The following is a 24642-nucleotide window of genomic DNA, read 5'->3' on the forward strand; positions in this document are numbered from 1 at the left end:
AGGGTGGGAGGGAAGAGAGATTCCCTCTACCTCCAGTTCTGCTTCGCTTTTTAAAAGGCTCATTTACAAGTGGTTGGCTAGACTGCCAGCGTGCCAACATTGTGCGTTGTGGAGATCAGTTGAACGAGCGATAAGGAACATTTCAAATAACCACGAGTTATATGAAGAACTTCCCCACAGAGACAGCCGTCCTGTGAATGAGACTGTTTTTGTTGAGCTGGTATTTGTACAGGGTGACACCCTCTTTCACACGGCCTGCCTCCTCCCTGCGTGACTCAGTGTTGAGAGAGAAGCCTCTAAGCTGTTCATTAACAGGCGAGCGGAGGTGGGAAGGGCACCCAGGAAGCTCCAGGTGCGCATTTCTCTCTGCCCGATCCACTTGGGGAATCACTGCGGGCCAGTTAGCCAAGAGTCCCTGGTTCCTGCGCAAGAAAGGTGAGTTGAATTCTGCTTGCAGAGATGAATACAGCTGCTTTGTGGTTTGTGCAAACTTTTCTGTTTCCCCTTCAAATGGTTCAGATCAGGTCTGTCTGTATCTCCTTCGACTTGTTTCTGAATTTGACAGCCTATGATGAGTAGCCCGTGTGCCAATAGCTCTACACTTTTAGTTTCCACGGACTTTAACTTGGCCATTGTACACATCACGGCATTACAGATACGAAGAGCTTTTTGCGTTTCCCACAGGAGCATGCGTCCTGGAATCCTACTTCTCATAGAGATAATAAAACTTTTAAATCAAGGAATCGGCACTCACGGGTTTGTTTTCTCCAGTGACTATAAAACTGTTTCATAAAAAGAGAGTTTTCTGTTTTTCATAACTGATGCTTCTAGTGAAATATTAAACCTTATTGGTTTAACAAACAGCGCAGTATATTTTTTTCTCAACTGTGACAAAAGCTGCAAACCCATTCAGCCTTAATATCTCCAAATAAGAAAATCCCCCTTGCTTACATAAGAGATTCATGGGATGGAGTAAGGATGGGGCGACATGGAGATGTATGATTCTTCACAGGGGTTTGTGTGCACATGACCAACTTTGCTATATTATGTTTTGAATTAGCTTCAGAATGGCTTAAGGTAGGCAGAAGTAATTTCAACTTCTCTGCCCTTCTTACTCCTGAAAAGTCAGCTGGCTTGTCTGACTCTATTTTTTTTAAATCATTTATGTTTATGATATACAGCAGAAATCAGACATAGCTGGTTAGCAACTCTTTCCTCCTGAGACCTGGCTTTATTGAAGAACTGGGCGTTTTGTTGCTTCCTATGACCGACTAAGCTACCCCAAATCTCAGAGTAGCTGAGATGTGTCAGGGCTCAATTCCCAAAGATTTACAGAAGGGCTCGATTACTTTGTTTTCCAACACGAATAGTCAACAGAATGCCCCAGGACAGCGTGAGTGGGGTACAGTTTTATTTTTCATGAAATTGAAAACTGGCTTTCACTTCTGTAGCAGATAATACAGATATGGCTTTTCTGATAAAGGCTATGCTCTAGTATTTAAAGTGTTGGGGGAAAAACTAAGCAGTTAAGAGTTTACAAAGACAGTTGGATGATTTTAAATCTCAAGAAATATAGAGACTACATGTAAACAGGCCTGAATTGTATAGAAATTTAGGTGCATGTAAGTCTTAGCAACCTACTGGTATAATTTTTCAACTGAAAGGGGTGTGAGTATATGTATGTGTATTTTGTGTGTGTGTGTGGGGGGGGTGAATGAGTATGGGAGTGGTGCATTCCATAACATGCATGTGGTGATCAGAGGACAGTTTTCAGGAGCCTTCCACCGTATTGAGGTAGCATTTCTCTTTTGTTTCTGTTGTGTGGTGTCTTCCAGTCTGGCCCCTGAGCTTGTAGCTGATTGTCCAGTCTCTTCCTCCCATCTTACTGCAGGGGATCCTGAGATGACAGATAAATGCTACCGCATTTGGTTTTTTTCACTTGGTTTTCAGGGCAGGTCTCTTGGCTCTACCCTTTGAATTTTCTAGATGAGGAAGACAAGGGATAAGAATTTGGCAACCTTTCAGGCCCAGAGTGGCAGAACCAGAACGTGACGTCAGATCTCCGTCATTTGTCTTATTAGATTTTTCTCAATGAGTTTTCAGAGTTCTTTCACGTAACAAGCAGCAGCAGAATGAACTAAATTGTATCTTTATATAAGGACTCTATGTAGTGACAGGGAAGCAAGAGTGTCCTTGCTAGCAGTAAAGGACAGTGCTAATATATAGAGTGTATGTGGCATGCATTTGGCATAGAAAGGTATTTTTGGTTAGTGGCTTTTGGATTTAGTCTTTCTATTTCCTATATTTGTAGGGTTAATTAGTAGGAGCCACCGGCTCTTGGTGTGAACTTGTGTGGTACACACGTAAAGACAGTGGTCGGGTCCCCACAGTCAGAACCGTCTTCCCTTCAACGGCCATCCCCTAGGTTCTGTTTACTGGGCTGCCTTCCCTGACTGTCAGAATGCTGAGGGCTGCGCTGGAGGGTTCCATTCCTGGGCACTTTGTAAACCAAACAGAAGTGTGCTTTAAATGACTGAGTTCACACTGTGGAATTAACTGCATATGGTCCACCAGACGGCCACCTCAAGGGAACGTGATTTCACATAGTGTCTGGTGTGCTGGAGGCATGAACTCCAGGCATTCCTTAAGAGAGAGGAGGAGATAAAACCCTCAGCCCGGCAGTCTAGGAGAAATCTCAGTTGTTCCCACACAGCTTCCTTCCTGCCATTATCCTGCTTCTCAGCCATTTGTGCATCTTTTTTCTGTTTTCTCATCTTAAGAACTTTGAAAAAATAGAGGTTGCTACATATTGGTTTCTATACAGCTACGTGTAGGTGCTGGTACTCCCCGTTTGACAGGGTGCACATCTATCATGGTTTTCTTTTCGTCAGGTACATGCTTTGCAGATGTCAGCTTCGTCTATTTCACTTGTATTTTTTTGTCAGTTGCCAAATTCTTTGAAGATATGGATCTCTTATTGTGGTCATTAATTAGAACAGGGAATCTTATAGCTTCATGTTAAATGCCAATGGGTTTACATCTAGACAAGAAAACTTGCAGTGCCAACTACTCACTGTAATTGTAATGCACAAGAACTCTAGAAATCTAAATAACATATCCTAAATTGTCTCTAAGCCCAAGGGTCTTGGCTTCAAAATGATGTTAGTAAATCTCCCTCATAAGGATGTTCCCTTAGGAGACAATGAACTGCTTGTCCCAGGAGACTGTAGCAGGCTTCCAAAAGGTATGTAAGGATGACACGGCAAACAGAGCATGTCTCTGCCTGAAAGACTAATTTCAGTTAAAAGATCTGCAGGAAACGACCCTCTTGTGCCTGCTCTCTTCCTGTTCATCCTTAGGGATGCTGTATGCAGAAAGTCCAAGGGGGCTCTCTCCCTGATAGGCCTGACCTTGAATCAATGAACAAGAAATGGTTCCTGATAGGACTCTGATGAGTTTTTATGATTGAATACTAGGTGCTGAGTATTAAGTCAGAGTCTCTGTAGGATGAAGTGGACGATTGAAAAGGTAAAGTGTAGAGTTATCCCCTAGTAAGGATCAGGAAAGTTTCATGTATTAAAACCAAGAACTACCAGAGGGTCAGTTTGATGTTCGGGTTTATAAAGATGTAGAAAACTGGTGCATTCAGAGATCTGGATAGCAAAAGATGGAATTGAGCTAAATTTTGGATTCTTTTCACCACCAGTAAGCAAGATTGCTACACTTAGGCTCTTAGCCCATGATAGAAAAAAATAAATGGCCATTTCTAACCATGTTAAGAGGCTAAGTCCAGACTCGGCTGAGTAGTTTAGATTCCCTTAATTGGGTAGAGACTCAACAGGGATGTTTACTGTAATAAATCCATTTATTAATTAATCCCCAAAGGTAGTCAAAATGGAACTATCTAACAAAGATACTAAGAAATATCTATTTGTTATCCACTTTCTTAAGATTTTGTGACTTGGGGTTAATAATAGCTCTTTGATGGTTTGTTTTACTTATTGACTAGAAGATCTTTTTATGGGTCTGTGATTATTGGTTATTGATTATTTATAGGTCTGAGATTATATCTTTTTCTTTAAAAAAAAAAAAAAACTAGTTTTACAGCCTTTGCCCTCTTCCTGTTTAGGGATTCCATCTGTCACAGTGATTTCTGAGGAACAAAATACCCAGGACTTCCTTGTAAATCAAGGTGTATACCTCAGGCCACTTCTGTTCATACCATTGTTCTCGACACATTCGCTCTCCCTCTTCCTGCTTTCCTGTCTGCAGATATTTGTCCTAGGCAAGTATTTGGATTGCTTTCCAAAAAGTCAACCATTTCCTTAAATGTCTTAAAAGTTCATAAATTGGGAAAAGATTCTGAAGTAGTTAACCTAGCCAATTGCCACTCTCTGTTGATCTCATAATTGTTGGTCAAATGAGCTATGAAAATCTGCTCTGGCTCATGCAGTTGGTTGACCTAGCACAACACTATGCAGCAAAGGGACTCTTACTCCATTCTCCATTTCCTTTAGTCCAGTAACTTTCCACTCATTGCCCCCTGCCACTTGCTGTGTTCCTAAGGCAGGAACTTTGGTATAGGGTTGGTTTGAGTTTGAACCTCCACAGTTTAATTCAACAACTATGTAACCCCAGGCAAACCATCTGTTCTGAGATTCCTATCCAGGATAATCTAGCCTCCATTTCAAGCTCCTGTCCTAGCTTTCTGTAAAATGACTGGGACGTTATTTTAACCACAGCCATTGCATTAGCTACTTTTTTGTTGCCGTGATAGAACACCATAACCAAGGCAACTTGTGTGCAGATAGTTAGCATTGAAAAGGTTCCAGAGGCATGGTGGGGGCATGGTGGAGGCATGGCAAAGGGGCAGGAAGCTGAATGCTTAGATCATCAAAGATAAGCAGGAATGAAAGACACAAAACTGGGAGTAGGTGAGGCCTTTTACCCTCCATGCCCATCCCAAGGGTGTACTTCCTCCAGAAACACTGAACGATCCAAACTTTCCCAAACAGCCCCACAACTGGGAACCAAGTATCCAACAACACGAGCCTATGAGGGGCATTCTATTCAGAAGGTCACATTCCATGGCTCCATCCGGTCATGGCACCTCATGGCATGGTAGCTGCGGAGTGAGAATAGTCATTGTAAACTAATGACCTAAAAATGTTGTGGGAATCTTAACTGAGATGATGTGTGTAAAACCTAAACCTGTTACCCTCCGGCCCAGGTCTTTCCTTTCCCTTGTCTTTTCCATTTTCCTCCTTTATCCTGTGTTTTGTTAGTCTACCTTCAGCTCTACATTTTTTTTTCTTTTCTGTTTCGCTTTCCCATCTTTCCCTCTCTGGGTCCCTCCCTATCCAGTCTACATGGTTTGGTCTCACAATGCTTTTTAAGAGAAAGCCAGCAGAAAGAGGTAACGGTGGGTTTTTTTTACCTCAGCCAAGAGTCACCTCCTCCTTGGGTATGATTTCTAAATGCCTATCTCCGTAGAGAAGACCCAAAGAAGAAAAAGGAAATTGTAGATGAAGTGGGAGGTGCTCTAGGAAATTCCAAAAGCTTTGGGAGTTAGGGATAGCAAACAGTTAATTGTTAGACAAGGAAGCTACCCCAAGAAATGTCACTCTTAAAATCAGAAAATACTGGGACTGTAGCTCAGGGCTGGAGTGCTTGCCTACCATGCCTGAAGCCTGGGGTTCCGTTCCCAGACAAACAACAGCAACACAAAGAATCAAAGCAAAGGTAGGGACAAAAGAGTAGACATTTCAGAAGCAAGGGATGTGCATGGTTTCTTACGCATCCAAGATCTAAGGCCTTTGATTGATTTCTTGATGCCCAACTTCAGAGTAGTTTTGTCTAAAACCTGAGGACAGATGTCTTTTGGCAAGGCTTGCAAACAGTGAATGAAAAGGACCTTCTGGTGTTGAACTTCAAAGAAGAAATGAAAGATTGGCTGGTGGTTGACGGTTATTTATATTTTCTTTTACTTTGTTTGGTTCTCTTTATGTCAAGGTTCTTGAGAATTTTAGCTTTGTGATTAGAATTTTAACTTACATCTTTAGTACTTTGAAAGTTAAGGAATATTTAAACTTGAATGTTGAGAATTGGCTATATGGTCATCTAAACTATAGCTGGTTATAGGCACAGGTCAGTACTAGCGCTGTGGCAAGAGCACTAGATTTAATATGAAAATTTCCAGTTTAGAACACTAAATTGGCTGAAAGACCATGGACCCCTTCTCTGGGATTTTGTCTCCTCAATGATAAAATATATAAGTATAATGTGACATGTCACAAAGTTCTTGCAAGCGCTTTGAAAACAAAACCAAAACCAAGTGGTGATTTTTGTAGTTCCCAACACAACAGAGAAGAATTGGAGCATCATTTCCCCATGAATTTCTATATTTAAAATATAAATGTAAAATATAACTCTGCTATAATCCCAGGTCCTAGGAAGCTGAGGCAGCTCTTGGATCTCAGCTTGGGCTCCATGGTAAGACCCTGTCTCACAAAAAATGAAAACAGAGAGGCTGCTCCATTGCTGACGTACGTTGCTCTTCCATATAGACTCAGGCAGCAGCTTTCTGAAGCGTTTCACCTTTCTCCTGAGAAGCTATAAACTTTACTGCAGTGAGACTGAAAGATGGCGCTTAAGAACAAACTCAATTAGCTGAGCCGAGGCTGCTAAAGTGGCCTCATTTGCTTGGATGTTGAACAGATTTAAGATCCAGGTAATTTCAGTCCTTAAAACAGTAATTGCATTAAAGAATTTCATAAAAATAAGCTTTCGCTGCTTTTAATCTTTAGCATTCAGTTTCGGAGGCTTGTGATTGACAGTTCAATCCTAAAAAAATTATTTTTTTTTTAAATAGCAAGGATATTCTTCACAAAGATGTATGTTGTTGTTGATCCTCTTATAATTACTGCATAAGAAGTATCTTATTTAAAGAACATTTAAATAAGCTTTCTGTCCTGGGTGAAGTAGAAGAGTTCCATTGCAGGAAAATGCCTGGGAAAGTAGAACTCGATAGGAGAGGGGCTTGCCACACAAACATTTTAGACGCGGCAAGAAGTGGCTCTGGACCACTAAACGGGTTGATGAAAGAAGGCAAGGTAGATGATGATTGGCTGAGGAAACTTATGTGGGAGAGACAGAGAGGAGTCCACAGAGAAGACCCCACCGGCCTTAACCATCAATCAGGGGACCATTATTTTGGCATCACTTAAATCCAAAAATAATTTTTAAAAAATCTGTAGTATCAGTTATTTTTAGTTTAGAGGAGAAATGCAGAATTCTCAATGAACTATTATTACCAAATTGCACACAGTACATCTTCCTTTATTAATCTAGATTGCATCAACAGACAACGTAAGTTTTGGAAATGAACTGGAAGCATTGCTCAGCTGTCCAGCAGCAAGATGGCCCCAGGGAAACAGTGCTGTCAGGATTAATGTCAGCACACTTGACTTCAGTGTGGTGGGAGCGGAGAAGTTCGACACTGGGCTATCAGCAGATGTTGGCACTGCCCTTCATGACTGTTGCTACCCCCAACCATACTTCTACTGTTGCTCATCTTTTGGTCTACCAGAGTGATTCTCTACAAGCCTTATATTGGCTACATCGTGTAGCATTTGGAGTTGTATATAGAACCATTTACTTCATTATAGTCATATACACTTAATTACAGCTCCTGTTTCTACCACTTGCTCTGATCTGTGCAGGTTACATCTTGGGCGCCTGTAATTAGAGAAAATAGCACCCACTGAAAAGATTAAATAAGATGATATGCTTGAGCACAAGAATTGACACATGGCAGTGACCCAACAAGTGGCCCCTATTGCTAAAAGTCTTGGTCACAGACCTTTTGTCATCTGTGCTGTTTACTAATAAAAGAACCATGGCTGTTCTGTTGATCCCTGGTCAGATTTTAAACCTGTTTGTACCATAAAAGCTTAGAAACAAGGAGGAAGAGCATTAGGCTTGAGTAACAAATTCAAACTGCAACTTAACTTTTTAATAACAGGCGCTTCATTATTCTTCTAAAAGGAAAAGTTTAAAGCTAGATAATTCAGGTTAATTGAGGCAGCTTTATGGCTTGGCCGAGTGCAAGATGGCCACTCCTACCTTCTGTGTGGATCTTAATTCAGAGCAGAGCACCTGGAAGCAAAAAGATTAAGCAAAATGGGGATCTTTTCTTCAGCCTCAGTAGCCTGAACTGTGTCCTCCTATGGCTTCAACAGAGGCTGAAATGTGTGGTTCTCCCTATAAGTAAGGAGGAGGTGAAGAATGGGGACTAGAGAGGTCACCGTTGTGTGTCACGAGCCTACAAGCACCCTGATTACTTGTGTCTGGGCTTTTCTTGTCATCTACTATGCACAGGGCTCCTTTGATGGTTCCTAAAATTTAAGATGAACCAGACAGTTAAAAAACATTTTAATTGTATTAAATTTTACATATATATTGAGACAGGATTTCTTTGTGTAGCCCTGGCTGTCCTGGAATTCTCGCTGTAAATCAGGCTGGTCTAGAATTTACACAGACCTGCCTGCCTCTATCTCCTAAATGTTGGGATTAAAGGCTTGTGTCACTGCCCATCACGAGTAAAATTGTAGTTAAAAATAAGAAGCTGTGCTATCACACGAATGAATGCTCCCCTTTCTTTTTCAACCTGTGCGAGCTCTCTACCACTCCGCAGGATGCCCAGGCTCCTTTTGTGCTTTTGTCTTCAAATGTGAGACCAGGTTTCACTCACTCTCACAGGCTGGTCTGGAACACCCTCTGACATCCAAGCAGGGTCCCTAGTACCTACAATCGTAGATCTGTTCCACCAGACCTGAATTCTGGGGCGTTCGAAATATGAAAATCAGAGTGATGATCACTGGCCTGTTTGGTCATGAAAATTCATTTAAAAAAATTATGTGGTCCCACCTATGAGACCAATGACATATTTAGTAACTTACCAGCTGACAAAAAAAAAGACACAACGGACAGGTAGCCGTTTGCATTCAGCTAATTAGAATGTTTGCATACTGAGTATGGGCACTTTTGTAAGCAGAGTTTCTATAGTAACTCGGTGCTTCCTTCTCACCCACACTTTGCATACCCTGTTCATCTAGAGCAGTGCTTCTAAACTTTCCTAATGCTGCTACCCTTTAATACAGTTCCTTGTGATGAAGTGACACCCAACCATAACATGATTTTCATTGCTACTCCTAACTGTAATGTTGCTACTCTTATGAATTATAATGTAAATATTTGTGTTTTCAGATGATCTTAAGGCAACCCACGTGAAAGGGTCATTTGACCCCCAAAGGGGTCACCACCCACAGGTTGAGAACCAGTGATCCAGAGGTTTGTAAACCAGGGTTTAGATACTATGCTGGGGTGGGTAAGATCTTGAGGCACTCCCAAACTGTCTTATTGTCAGCTTTTTACGGAGTGTTACAAACAAAACAACAAACAGTGAACAAAACGATGACTGAACAAAATGAGAACTTGCCTCTTCATGGTACATCTAGGACAAACTCCCATAAGACAGACAGACAGGACACCCTCCTGAAGGTGGGACTCTGGAAGCTAGGCATTCTTCAGAAGGCCCAAGGAAAGGAGATAGACTTCTGATCCAGTTTCCAGGCCTTAACCTGTTCCTCTCCCTTAGCGACTGGTCTTGGATAGCATGTAAACACCCTCAGGTTCCACACGGGAGTCTCTGGATATGCCCAGGGATAAGCGGTCAAGGGAAGCCTTGTTCTGTCTGGATACTTACTTGGTTTCTGAATTGCTTCATCTTCCATGATGTGCAGCTCTCTGGCTCCAAACACATATACACCTTGTTTTTTTCAATTCTCCTTGGTTTCTCCTTGGTCTCTCACCCATGTCCCACGAAATATTCTTCTCAATTTGAGCATCTGTTGCCTTTGTAGGTTCTGGTAAGGATAGGGGATAGTTGAGACAGTAATAATAATAGCTTAGGTGACTTATAGTAATTTATAATGTATAGAATGTTATCTTCTTTTTCACAATAACCCTTTAAGCTTGCTATAACCCCCACTTTGCAGTGACAGAGTAATGGCTTGCTCCACGTGGCTAATGAGTGCCCCAGTAAGGACTTGGCCAGGCCTGAGGCAACCAACTCACAGCTCATCATTCCCCTCAGAGTCACCACTCAGCCTTAATGTGTCCCTGCATAGGCAGGCTTCACTTTAAACTAGCTAGCAGTCATAAAGATGAAACGACAATGACAGCCAAGTGCATTGTGATACTCTGAGAAAAATAGAAAGTTCTGGGGGCCCAACAAGAAGCTAAAGATGGAACACAACAGGGAGGGAGGCAGGCCTTGACATCAAAATGGGTGGACATCTGTACAAAGATCCATAGGCAAACTTAACTCTGAAGTAGATGAGAATGCAAATTGCAACATGCAGAAGCTGTTTGTTCTGAAGGCTAGCAGAAGCAGTATGGATAAAACATGGCACGCATAATATGAGATTTATGTGTTTTCAATGTACACAAGTGCCTTCTTTACAATGAACTTTAATTTCAATGCTTCAGAGTAGCTATTTACACTACAATTTTTTGTAAATGAACTCTATATAATATATATTTACTATATGTGTGCTAAATATTCTATTTATCCATTGTGTACTATCAATAGTATATATGATATGTTGTTAGCATACCAACTAATATATCAGAAAGCCTAGTACTCAATAGCTACATGTTTCTGCAGCATGGTAGAATACTGCATTCTCCTACTGCTCACAATCTGCTGTATCACTCTGCTAGTTCACATGAAGCATACTCCTGAGTGGGACTGACGTTTTTCCTCCTGACTCCCATTCCTGCTTTCTTGTAAAAGAGTGTGACTCTGCTTCTCAACCAAAAGTAGAAATCGGGATCTGGTCGGGAACCTTAAGCAAGTGGTTCTCAATACAGTGTGTATAATTTCAGTGTGCGGATGGATATAAGTCCTGATGGACCTGATGTAATCCTGTGATATAAAGTTTATTCATTTTATTCTGTTGTAATCATGGGGACAAAATAAGGCTGTCCCTCGAGGGCTCACGTGAGCCTCATCTGCTGACAGTGTTTGGCTTGGGATTTTTTTTAGTTGAAAACCGATTCATATATCATAACATTTATCCAGTTGAAAGTATAAAATTCAATCATTTTTTTAATTCACAAATTTGTAACCCATCATCATTATGCAATTCCAGAACATTTTTTCCCCCAAAGAAGCCTCATTTCCATTAGCAGAATCTTCCTTTCCTCTAGCGTCTAAGATCCACAAGTTATTCTTTTTCCAAGAGCCTGACTATTGTTCATATTTCATAGAGATGGAGTAACACATCTTCATTGTCTGGCTCTGTTCATTTTAGCCTGTTTCATTTTTCATTCATCTTCTAGCAAGAATGAGTTCTTGAGTCCTGTGTATTCCTGAGCAGTGGTCCATTGTGTGGATGTGCCAAACTATATATCCATTCATTGTTTGGCGTTTGTTTGGGTTAGTTCCTCTGTTTTATTTTTTTTAGTATTATGAATAATGTTGCTATGGCTAGTCCTGTGTAGGTTTTTGTGTTGAGATATGTTTCATAACCTAGATCATATTCAAGAATGCACAGAGAAAGAAGGCTTGTCTGCTGCAGTGATACCTTGAAAGGCTGCCTTGGTTGCCCTGGTGCATTGTGGGTAGAGCTTACAGAGCTTGTGAGACGTCATGGGTCAGGCAGGCTCCCAGTGAGCAATATTCTCTCGCTCTATCTCCAATGAACCCTTCTAGTCTCTCAGTGACTCGCGATGAACAGTATTGCTGGAAGCTCAGAAAACAGCTGGCTTTGTTTAAGGTGCATTTAGCACCTTAGACAAGTTACACTGTCTCTGAACATCATATGTTTTATTTGAGTGTTGGCAATAGTAATAGCCACCTCACAGAGTCACATTTGATGGTGAGAGATAATGTCTATGGCATACACTATGCTCTCAAAGTAGGGGCTCAACTAACACATGTTCATGATAGTGGAAATTGATCTGTGCAATATGACAACTGATAATAAGGGCACAGATCAGGAGAGTGTTGGACAAAGTTCTTTGAATGACTTCACTACTTTGGAAAAGCTTGATCATTTCCTTCATAAGTACTGGATTGGTTTTCTAGGGGTGTCATAACAAAATACCACACAGAGACGTGGTGAGCTAGACAGTAGAAATGTGTTGTTTGGCAATTCTGGAAACTGGGTGTCCAAGATGAGGGGTGTCAATGTGTTCAGGTTCACTTGAGTTCCTTTTCCTTGTCTTACAGGTGATCGGTCCTTGCTACTTCAAAGGCCTTATTTTAATTTTCCCCCTCTTGAAAGTCACTATTTCCAAATATCAGCATAGTCTGATATGCTTTAGTGTTGGAGTTTAACATGTGAATTTGGGGGCCAGGATTCAGTCTAGGAAACAGCTAGACAGTATCTGTACTCTCCTACTCTGGGAACAAAAGAGAAAGCCTATGCTTTACTCACTGAAGCCCACCTACTTAGAAGTGACAGTACAATCAACAGATAATTATACTATGTTTTTTTTTTCTCTCTATAGTTACCCTGTTCCTGTTCCTGGTCTCAACAATTGAACTTGCAATATTTGCAAATATATTATCAAGCATACATTCAATATTATGACTATCTTAGAATTGTAGTTCAGTCAGCAGAGATGTTCCTTATCTTTATCAGCTAAGAAGGAAAAAAGAAAACATCAGGTTCCATTTAAAAACAGGAAATGGATAAACTAGGAATCCCAAGAAGTAGGGCTCAATTGAGGTAAAATTAGTGAACAATTGAGATACATGTCTCTTATTTATTTGTTCTCTCTCTCTCTCTCTCTCTCTCTCTCTCTCTCTCTCTCTCTCTGTGTGTGTGTGTGTGTGTGTGTGTGTGCTATGCATGCTTGCTGCACATGTCACCTCCTGCATGTAGAAGTCAGAGAACAGTCCGGGTGCAGTCAGTTCTCTCTTTCAAACACGCAGATCCTGAGGGTTGAGTTCAGATCATCACAAGCAGTGGCAAGTGCCTCTGAGCCATCTCAGTAAACTCATGGTTTTAGGGTTCTCTTTGTTCCATTTTCCTAACAAAGCTGTCAGTCTTGAAGTGTAGCCACCCAGGGGTTGTCCCACACTCACTGAATATCCATTTGCCAGAATTCAAATCTGTCCAACCTTTCCCTACCTCCCCCCACTTCCTCTTTTGAGCTCTGTTCTCCAAAGTAATACAATAAAGGCATGAGGTAACTACTGGAGTTGGGCAATGATACAACAGCTTGACTTTGCCTCGTTTGTAGATGAGGGACCCAGGCTAGGAGCATACCCATGGTGACCCTGGGCTTAGGAAGACAGTGGCCATGATTGTTGCTGCTAGTCTTTGTCTTGCACCTGTCTCTCCCTAGACTCAATGCATGAGAGGAAAGTTGGGTATCAGACTTATTGAAGGTGTATTCTCAGGAGTGAGAGGTGAAAGATGGGGTGGCAGAAGAAGCAGAGCAAGTATGTGACAACCAGGCTTCAGCCAGATCCCATGGTCTACACTTACACTTTTCACAGCCTACTTTAATAAGGGCTCAAGCTCCCCTCTAGCCCACAGCCCACCCAAAGTAGCGGAAAAGAAAGGTTCTTAGGATACAGGGGAAGTGAACCTGCTTAGAAATAGTTCTTTGGAGAGACTCCTATCTTTGTTGTTTTCAGTCCAGCCTACTAACAAACACCAAACATAAACCAGCAGCTGTAGTCCAGTCCACTTGGCAGACACCACATATAAATCAGCAAGGGCAGCTCAATCCAGAAGAAACCGAGAGGCTCGCCAACTGGCCCGAGTCTGCAGAAGCAGCAAGAAAGTCACAGGAACCTCATGAGAAGTTCTTTGGCAAGTTTCTCTATATAGTGTCACCACAAGCAAGACTCTACAACACATTGTAAGGCGAACCGATACATGCTTGTCCTCGATGATGATGATGCGATGCATGTCATCAGTGAAGACTAATGAGGTGGAGCAAGGGGAAACCAATGCTGCAGCTCCCACTGTCTGTAGGGTCGGAGTTACATTCTTTCTGCAAAAAGATGCATCACTCATCTTTTCATGTGTCGGATATAGCAAAACTTCTTTTCACCTGTGTCTGCTTTAGCAAAACATTCTTTCACCTGTGTGCCCCAGCAAAACATCATTTGATATAACTGACTTTCCAAAGAATCCAGAAGTTTCCATGTCACCTCCAAGTTTTCCATTTGGAGGAAACGCCAAAGTGCACATTATCCTCACACAGTCACCTCTGCCTTGGAACATGCCACTGGCATTTTTATTCCAAGTCAGTCATTTCCAGGTTATATGGGTGTGTCCTTGTGGCTATGACAATACCAGTGGAAGTACTTTTGGCAACAAAAGATAAAGGAGGAGGACCTTCAGAATCTCCAGGTTATACTACAGCTAATAATATGGTGCTAAGTAGTATTTAGGGTTTAACAAGTTGTGTGTGTGTGTGTGTGTGTGTGTGTGTGTGTGTGTGCTCATGTGAACATTATTCATTAGATCATTATTATCACAATAACCTTTTTAGGTGACAAGTTTCATTAGCCCTGTTTGATGGGAGTAAGTTAAGGGATATGATTGTAGAACTTGAATGTGCTGAATTAGACCTAGAATTTACATCTTAGTTAGGATTGAATGGCCCTTCAAGTTCAGTATATCATCTGGTGGGATAGGTACCACAACCCCCCCCCCCCACACACACACACACATCTAGAATGACGGGTTGGTCACATTTACCTGGGATTTTTCTGCTTTTAGAGCTGTAAGTTCTACTTTCAGGCTCACCTAGGATCAGCTAGGCACAGTCCTAAGGTCTGGGGTGCTTCTAAGATTCATGGAAGTGTTCTTAGTTTAACTTCTTAAACAAGAGGAGAAAAACGCAACAGTAATGATGATGAACAAAATACTGTAGCAGCCCTAATTGTGTACCTGCTAACATAGGCATTAAGGATGTTTTCCTTTATTTATTTCCTATGTGTGTCTTTGCATGCACATGTGTGGAGACCAGAGGACAGGTTATAGAAGTCAGTTCTCTCCTTCCACCCATTTTGATTATGAACTTATGTGTGTTAGACTCAGGTCATCAGGCTTTGTGGCAATTGCCTTTACCCGCTGAGCCATTGTGTTGGCCCCTAACAAATACAATTTTTAATGCATGTGTCTATGTAAGAAGGGACTTTGAGTACCTATGAGTACCATAGATGCATAACACCCTTCTGGGGCACTGTATCAGTCCTGAAAAAACTGGGATTGGAGGCATGGTAAGCCCTCCACAAGATAACAATGGAGGCTGGTCATGGCTAAGGACCTTGGAGCTTTTCTGTTGGATGGTTGTTTAAAATCGCCAGTATTTTGCCAGATCTGAAGTTCCTGTGTGTCTTGTTGCTTCATCCTTCATGACATCACCTGCTTGCCCAGAAGGGACTAGGAAGCCCATCTTAAGTCCCTCTTTCCAGGTCCAGCACATTGCCCCTTTCTGTCCATTCACCATGACCAAACACGTGTCTGACTCACTGTGCTGCCTCTCCTAGCTCACGGCCAGGCACAGTGCACGGACGTAGTGCGCATTTATCTACCGAGTAAATGAACCCATTGAAAACTAAATTTAATTAGTTGCTTATTGGGTATCCCTGGGGATGTTAAACAGGCCGGGCCTCATTCTTTCCATGTATAAAATAAGTAAAATGCATTCCGGGGAACCAGATACATCCTCAGATTCTGGGAAGGCACTTTATGTCACATTTGTGACACACTTATAGACTCTGTCGATATCATTGAAAAATATATCTTAGCACCTTAGCAATTAAATTGTTCCTGGATTGTTCTTAATATCATTGCTATATTTTCTCTCGTCCCCATTTTTTTTCTTTTAGATCCTCACTAGAATCCGGCATGTCGAATTTTTCCTCTAGAAAAAAGTCTCCAACTGGAAATGGTAATGTAGATGTTTCCTCAAAAATTACAAAAGGAAAACCTTTTAAAATATAAGCAAACCAACTTGCATACCATAAGTTTTTACAATAGATATCTGTTGTTTGAAAAACAATATATAGCTGGGCGTGGTGGCCCACGCCTTTAATCCCAGCACTTAGGAGGCAGAGGCAGGCAGATTTCTGAGTTCGAGGCCACCTTGGTCTACAAAGTGAGTTCCAAGACAGCCAAGACTACACAGAGAAACCCTGTCTCGAAAAAAACCAAAATAAAAACCAATATATTAGCTTTGCTTAAGTTATGCATTTTTTAAAAGTAAGAATGTGGGGTTGGGAAGGACTTGTGGTGTAGATATACTGTTCATTTCTGAGCTTCTTTAAAATACTAATATAATTTTTTTAAATGCTGTAGTTTCCATGTATGTCCTTATAAATTTTAAAAACATTTAAATCAATATAAAGTCTTTTTGTTGAAGGGCAGTCTGTGCCCTGGTACCTGTGAGATTCATGAATTAAGTCATGAGTAATACAGTTCACCATAATTTACTGGAGTATTCACACTGAGCGTAGTGGCTGGCCACAAACCCTGGCTGGGTTTGCCTCAGCCTGATGTTCCCGCGGTCTCCCGGCCTCAGATGGGGCCTGCTGAGAGGCACTGGCAGTTTCAGTTGGCACCCGAGCAGTTTTAGTTGTTATCTTTGGTGATGGGGTGTGGGATTTGTTCTTTCTTGCTGGGGCACCCTGCTTTTAAAATGCTACTAGACTTGCCAGTGCAGATGAGGCCAAGGAGATGTGTCTCTGAAGACCTGGTTAACGCCCGCCCGCCCTGTGCTCTGCCTCACTCTGTGAGACCCTTTGTGTTTCTCTAACAGATCTGAAGAGTACCCGGGGAGCTGAGCTGAGACAACAGGGTTTTCACGATGTGAACAAAAGAAGGGCTTTCTTACAGGACAACAGCTGGATAAAGAAGCTCCCAGAGGAAGAACAGTAAGCACAGAGCCCGGAGGAGGATGGATAGGTGGATGGGAGGCATCTCTGTTTGGAAGATACAGCCGTCTAAAGTGCAGGCCTTTCCGGCTAGAGCGCTACACAAACTGCAGTTGCCAATTAATCTTTACTCAAATTGACCCAGCAGGCAGCGACAGCAGCAGTGCGTGTTACTAGCTACTTGCCCCAATGTTCTGGGTTCCTGAGACACACACACACACACACACACACACACACACACACACACAGAGAGAGAGAGAGAGAGAGAGAGAGAGAGAGAGAGAGAGAGAGAGAGCCTTAAACAGCTCAATGGTTGGGTCACTTCTTAAACTCCACGCGGCTAACACACTCCCCTCTGGTATTCCTGACCCATCTCTCACTAAAGCCTATATTCCATCTCCGCTGCTCCGATTCAGGCCTGTAGCCCTCCTGGGCCAAGATTCCTGAATCTTACATGCTGGCTGTGCCCTCTCTTCAGCACCTGTCCAACCTGAAGGAGCTCTTCTTCCTTCTCCTTCAGTCCCTTGCCCACAAATCCTAAAGATCCCACTTCTGCCTCCCTGCCCAGCCATTGGCTACTGGTAACTTTATTAACCAATCAAAACCAATTCTGGCAAGGAACTCTCAGTGTCTTAAGTGCAGGTTCTTGTATAGTTTTGGGGACCCAATTAACATAATACAAGTGTTAGACCAAATTCACAGTGGTCTAAGTTTTATAAGATTTAAAAGGCATAACTCAGTTGTACCACACACTTAAGAAAGTCTGTACTTTTAGAAATACATTCACATACAAAAGAAAGAAAGTTTGATTGTCATCTACAACAGTTTCCTTTGTAAACTGAAAAGCAAGCAAGCCATCCCAGTTTCCCAAAGACAAGTTAATTCCCTCTATGATGTATTGATCACACCAGTAATTTTTCAAGTTTATAAATACAATAATAATTAAAATTTTTTTCATGCATGAATAAAATCTATAAATTCCCATCCATTTTAGTCCCCTCTGACCATCTACCTCTAGGTGGCTGGAAGAATGTGGCCTTATATAAGGGCAAAGTTTCACTGGCTTTGAGCATTGCTTCTGCTAGCTATATGTTTAAAGAACTGAAACTATGGCTATAGGTTTCCAGCCTGTTAGTAACATAGATATATGAGAGATAGTCATCTAGCCTGGTTCCATCTTTATTATCAGTTAGTTATATATTATAAATTATTCATAGCTATGGATTCATTTTCTGATTTCTTTATGTGTTAAGCTTGATGTTGGGCATCTGATTGATGAAGTATCACTAATTCTCATAGACATATAAGGTAGGTATTATAATCTCATTTTATAGGAGAGAAATCTATAGCTCTGAGAAGCTATGTGATTTACCTAAATAGCCACATAGTTATTATGTGGCTGAATTGATATTTTAACATGATCTATTATCTTTCCGTTATATCCATGTTTTTTAACCAAAGGCAATTTACTCCAGGGGATATTTTGCAATGTTGTGGGATATTTTTGGTCATGAAATTAAGGAATACACCTAACAAGTAGTGAATGGAAGTCCAAAGGCCCGATAAACATCCTGAAATGGGCTGAGTAGACCTCAGAGTGGAACACTTTCAAACCCACAATGTTTAATAGCCACACGTTGGGAAACTGCATTTAAGAGTACATATTCTAAACTTCTGCACACTATTCAGATGTGCTTATCTGAGGAGCATACTTATAACTGGCAATGGCAGGTAAAAATACCTTTTAACTTCTGTTATCATATCATATTTAGCTACTGCCGTATAGTGATGTGCGGAGACTTAGTCACTGTTAGACTGAGCACTACCAGTCCCTCCCACAAGTCCACATTTAGCTCTTCAGTGAGAGCACATCTCTTTCACAAACCTCAATAATAAGTTTTAGCTTTCAAGTACTTATACCAATGGGTGAAGGTAGAAATGCCAATGATAAGTCATGGTTGGTGGGAATGTTGGTTCGATGCGGAGCAAGCCTCCCTAAGCAGGTCCGGGAAGCCTACTTGGGCAGCATGGCAGGTGCTGATCGAAGGGGGAAGTTGGCTCAGGTGCTCGTCTAGCTCCTACTGGCCCAGTTCTGGGCTGGGTGCTATTTGTTTTCGGCCAAGAATGTGCCTGGCCTGTGCTGCACTCTCTTAGGTTTTACAGAAAGGTCCAAGGAAGAGGGCAGCTTTTCTCTTGATGGCCTTCTGAGCGTGCGGCTCTGCTAGATCGTTTCCAGTTTCTCTGCTCACCTTTCTTTTTTTAATTATCTGGTACAGTTTCTTTTATAGCTTTGTTAAACATAGTTCCAGAATGTTGAGTGACGTTAATGGAGCCCCGTGGAGAGCAAATGTAGTGTTTCAGGTTTGGGGAGTCGGCAGGAAGAGGTTCAGGTACTTGGCCTCTGCAGAGTTCCCAGGCCACATCCTAATGTCGCCTGGACTCCCATGCCCACTCCACAAAGTCAGAATGGCATTGCTTGGGCAACTTATGTATACAATGCAATTCTATCACAGGTTTGACTAGTAAAAAGGGTAGGGGAAACGAAGATCCGGGTCCTGAGCCGCCTTTGTCAGTTGCTCATCTTCTGGTTTGAGGAAAGCCACAAAACCTTTGAATAATGCTCATCTGTTGGCTAGCATAAACAGTGTCTTCCCTGTCTCATTTGAGAGGTCTTTGAAGGCACATGCATTCGAATGCTTTTTAAAATGGGCTTAATCTCCTATGAATGATTGATCTCCCTCATTTGAAACATTAGCAATTGTTTCCCTGTGTCTTGCCAAGGCAAACGGTCAAATCCATCAAAATGGGCAAACATTTGTAGGCTTAATTACAGCTGAAGAATGCTGATAGAAAAAGTTTGTCTTTTCCTCTTGTTGGAAAGAACTGATACACACAAAGTCAATGCTCTCATGTTTCCACACTCAGGTTTAAAAAAAAAAATCACACTAAACAAAGCACTGACTGTGGAAATCTCCTGGGACAAATAGACTTGTACCGTCAAACTAGTTTTACTCCATTCTGATCCTGCAAGTCGTGACTGGTTAATTTAGATTTATGGTTGTGCTCTTAGGCACGGAGTAAAACAAATTAACCTTGCCTGAAGTTGTAGCTCTCTCCCTGTCTCTCTTAGTTAGTGCTTAGCAAACATTACGGTAACTTCCGATGTAACTTAGTTTCGGTCTTTCTCTGCAGAGACGAAAATTATGGCAGGGTGGTGCTCAACCGGCACAACTCCCATGATGCCTTGGACAGGTGAGCATCTACAACAACTACGTAACTCAAGACACAAAAATGGAGGTTTAGAGAGAAGACTTGTGCAAGCCAGATGTGTGTAGGTAGGCTTGGGCCTTCTTCAACATATACACATACAGAGGAAATCTGGAATACCGTCAGGGGTTTGTTCCAGAAAACTGTCCCATGTCAGCTCTCAGAACTCTGGCTCCGAAAAGGCTCATACACCATCTCATCCCCTCTCCACTGACTCTCATAAGAAAATGAGCAGAGAAGGCATCTTTGATGCTTAGAGAAAGGAAGGCTGCAATATAAAAGTTGCTCTAGAGCTCTCATGCTATACAGAACAACACACTTCTTTTATGAGGCCTGTGGGGTTGGGGCAGAACCCTGATATCTGTGGTATTAAGTAGATCATCAAGTACAAAATTAAGATAAACTGAGGACTCACAATAGTGTGAGCAATCTCAGATTAATCAACCAGATAATACTCTCACTGGTCCATGCTTGTATTCACATGTTGAGGAACACCCACATCTGTTAGAAGAACCTGAATGTTTATCACAGTCAGAGGAACACCCACATCTGTTAGAAGAACCTGAATGTTTATCACAGTCAAGCCTCATCTGGTACAATGGCTTGCATTTCAGTACCAGCAAGAGGTCTATGTAAGATAATTTGAATATATATATATATATATATATATATATATATATATATATATATATGTGTGTGTGTGTGTGTGTGTGTGTGTGTGTATGTATATATTGAAATGTATCTACTTTTAAAACTTATCCTTATGAATTTTTCCTAAACATTTTAAACCTCTTCATAAATTTGACCTGTTCTAAAGGTGCCTAACTTACCATTTTTAACTTTCTCTCCTCAATGCCAGCTTTTAGCTCAATGGATTTAGTGCTGGTTTTAATTCTTGTTTAAAGTTAGTATAAAAAAAATCAGCTTCATTGTGACACTTTACTCATATACGTCATATATCTTGTTCAAACTTGTTCCTTGCCCCCACTTCCTGATTTATTGTCCTTGAAAGTACTTTGAAAACAATTCTGTTTTATAAAATAAGACATTGGCCCATCTGTATGATGATGGATTTTTCAGCGGAGTTTGAGTTCTTTTTTCTGTAGGAATTTTGATTTGCTGTTCTGGGGTCTAGAGGCTTACCACCCGTGCTTTTGCCTTCCTCTTCATTGCTTCAGGGAGTGGAACCTGGTTTACAGTGGGCCCTCATTTCACCAAGTAAAGAGAAACTGATTATTTGAGTCAAACAGCCAATGAAAATTGTTCCGTGCATTTAAGTAGCCTTTCCTGGGACCACTAGAGAACACACACACACACACACGCACACGCACACGCACACACACACACACACACACACACTCAGTGTGAATGTGAAAACTGGCAGTGAGAACTTAGGCTTGTCATCTCAGCGTGCCCACAGTACACCTTGGTATAATGGCATCTTGATGCCATCCATACTAACTTCACATTTGAAATCCTATTGGTTTCCTGAATGAATGCCTCCCCTTGGTGGCCCGCATTTTGGCTAAAGCAGTTAGTTAAGCTTTGATCACTAGTAACAGGACTCTGTGGACCCTAGAGACGACCTATAGCTAATATCACAAAATAAGTCTCCTCAAGAACTATGGCAGCCTCTCCTGGAACCGCCTCAAACGACTCTGCTTGTCACTTCTCTACCCAGCCTGAGGCAGTCACATAGTCACTTTGGAGCATCTGTTGGGTTCTGGAAGCACAGTTGCATGAAACAACCTTGGACATTTAGAAGCTCTTACACGAATGGAGGAGATTATGAACTACCATAATCTTCACTATAAAAAGTAGCTATTGTACAGATTGCTTTGGCCTGAATGATCTCAGACCCCACCAAGGAGGGGGCCTTTGGTGGCTGCCACTGCCCGGAGAATGAGGGGGACGTTTTAAGTGAGGCTGGTTGGTTGGCACAGGGGCAGGCTTTCCAACAGAGGTGAGAGTGTGCCCCAAAAGCTGTTGGAGCAGAGACTGAATTAATATATTTCCATCACCTTAGATAACTAGAAAATCTCACTGTGTAGTTCCTTGGGCGGATCATTTAATCATGTCAAATCTAGTTGATACCACCTATGGAACATCCTTGGATCTAGACATTGAGCTGAAAACTAGATCCAAAACAGCTCCAGCTTTCATAGAATCTACATTTCAGTTGAAGGTGGGGGAGGAGAGAATGAAAATAAATAATAATATGTATTGCTATAAGTCCCCATGAAGTTTGCTCTCCATAGGTCACAGGACTTCAGGAAGCACGACTTCATGCTAAGAGAAGAACACATCCAGGCAAAGCCTAAAGCTTTTGTGGATGGACTGGGTTTTGTTTCCATTGTAAATTTGTTTATGCTTTTGCTTTCTGTGTTTGCTTGTTTGAGGTGCTGAAAGCAGAATCCAGTACTTTTCACATAGTAACTGGCACTCATCTGTTTTGCTATGAACCATTTGCGGGGGCCCTGGAGGTCATCAGAAGCCCCGACACACACACACACACACACACACACACACACACACACACACGCACGCACGCACGCACGCACGCACGCACGCACGCACACGCACGCGCACGCGCACGCGCACGCGCACGTGCACATGCACACGCACACACGCACACACACACACTGTATTTACACAATACCCTAGTTGGACCCACAGCCTGGCTTCTGACTTCACTTGGAAGTTTTCTGTAAGACTTGAGAAATGTAGTGGAGAAGTTTCAGTTCCTTCTTTTCTACCTTCTCTGTAATATTCCATCGGCCCATTTATAAATGTCCATGTCTGTTTATCCTCCAGAGCCCAGGCCAAGCTACACCTTATCAGGAAATCCTCTGATTCTTACATTTAACCCGTGTTTTTTTTAACTTGAAAATTTCCCCCTCTTTTATAACACCAAACATTTTTGGCCTTTGAATCTACATCTGTAATTTCTCCCTCTAACCCTGAGTAGGTAAACAAGATGTGTTTTCAGCTAATAAAACGTTTCTATATTGCCTACTTCCAAATATTTGCATTGAAAATGAATATACTACTTTGAGTTCAAACGTAAACCAAGAATTGCAAAAACAATAAATCACTCGATAATCTCTCACAAAGCCTGCTCTCCATGGGTCACAGGACTCCAAAAGCATTAAGTAGGGTCCTTCTATTTGATCAGGTGGGTGAAGGTTTCTTCTCTTCCAACATTTATCCTGTTTTCCCTTTTTGTTCTTCTCCCATCTCCCCTTTACAGTCTATCGTTTCATCTCTCACTTTCTTCTCTCCGTTTCTTTCTGGATTTTCTGTTCCCTCTCTGCATGTTTCTTTGCTCCAAGTGTTTGGCCTCTGTGCCTGTCCATGGTGCTGAATGTTAAAGAAGGCAGTTTTTAGGAGTTTGCCCCTTGCCTGAGCCTCTATTAAAACTGGAACACAAAGATAGTTCCTAACTCTGTGGGATCCGACACTGAAAGAGCATACGCAACTGACCACCATTAGCACTCTTTTCGTATAGCCTTAACTTCAGTCTGAGTATGTTGCACTTCGGAGCTTTATGAAGGTATGGAAAAACCGTCGGAACCAACAAAATATCATTTATTAGCAGTAAGAATTGAATTTTCCCTAATTAATCCTACCCAAGTCAAAATTTGGAAGGCTTGTGTACTCCAACTTTGTCTTACACTGGTAACATGTGCCCTACCTAGACAAATAGTTCAACATTTTTTTTCAAATTTATGATAGTTTTTATAAGCTACTTTTGTAATGTTATCTTCTGGTAATTATGTTTTCTACAGGAAAATGATAGAGAGAGATGAGCCAAAAGCCAGAATTAGCCGGTACAGGTCTGAGGACATGCTGGACAGGTGAGGTGCTTGTGACCCACGTCAGTACTTAAAACCACCATGTGCTAGCATTTCGTCCCATTCTTACAGTGCAGTGTGTGTGTGTGTGGGGGGGGGTGGGTTGGAGAATCCTTACTGAAGTGTTCTTTGTACTGGTGCTATCTTATCTCAAAAAGGAGAGGCCTCTGAAGACTGAATTGTCTCCTCGATGCACAGAATCTTAGCTAGAGGCATTATCTTCCAGAGGTCTAGATTTTAGGGGGAAGAAGGTTAGTTTAGAAGATTATGACTTGAGTATGGGGTATGGAATGGTTAGACAGACCCTGCATGGAATCCGTTGGTTCTGTTTAAACTGAAGAATATCAGTCCGTATTCCAACCGGAGATCTTCCACTCTGATGCTGGAGAAAAAGCCGCTTCTGGGCAACTATTTGTAAATAGACACATTGTTGTTAGAAACGTGAAGGAAGACCATCGTGTGGATACTTCATTCCTCCTTAGAATAGGGAACAAAATACCCATGAAAGGATATAGATACAGAGACAAAATTTAGAGCTAAGATGAAAGG

The 24642-nt window shown here is 41.7% G+C and overlaps 1 protein-coding gene across 2 annotated transcripts in view; it reads left to right on the forward strand.

The window, feature by feature from the left end:
* Positions 1-313: 313 nt before the first annotated feature.
* Positions 314-24642, forward strand: part of Scel (sciellin) — a 99988-nt gene continuing 75659 nt past the window's right edge. Inside the window, exons 1-5 of one of the 2 annotated variants that reach the window (XM_021203754.1) lie at positions 314-435; positions 15929-15990; positions 16858-16972; positions 20165-20224; positions 24028-24096. In XM_021203754.1, the coding sequence (XP_021059413.1) occupies positions 15948-15990; positions 16858-16972; positions 20165-20224; positions 24028-24096 (287 nt within the window). In that variant the 5' untranslated portion in view covers positions 314-435; positions 15929-15947. The remainder of the gene's footprint in view (positions 436-15928; positions 15991-16857; positions 16973-20164; positions 20225-24027; positions 24097-24642) is intronic. The other variant, XM_021203755.1, reaches the window with a different exon arrangement.

This window comes from Mus pahari, chromosome 8 (assembly GCF_900095145.1).
Source record: "Mus pahari chromosome 8, PAHARI_EIJ_v1.1, whole genome shotgun sequence".
Classification (NCBI taxonomy): domain Eukaryota; kingdom Metazoa; phylum Chordata; class Mammalia; order Rodentia; family Muridae; genus Mus; species Mus pahari.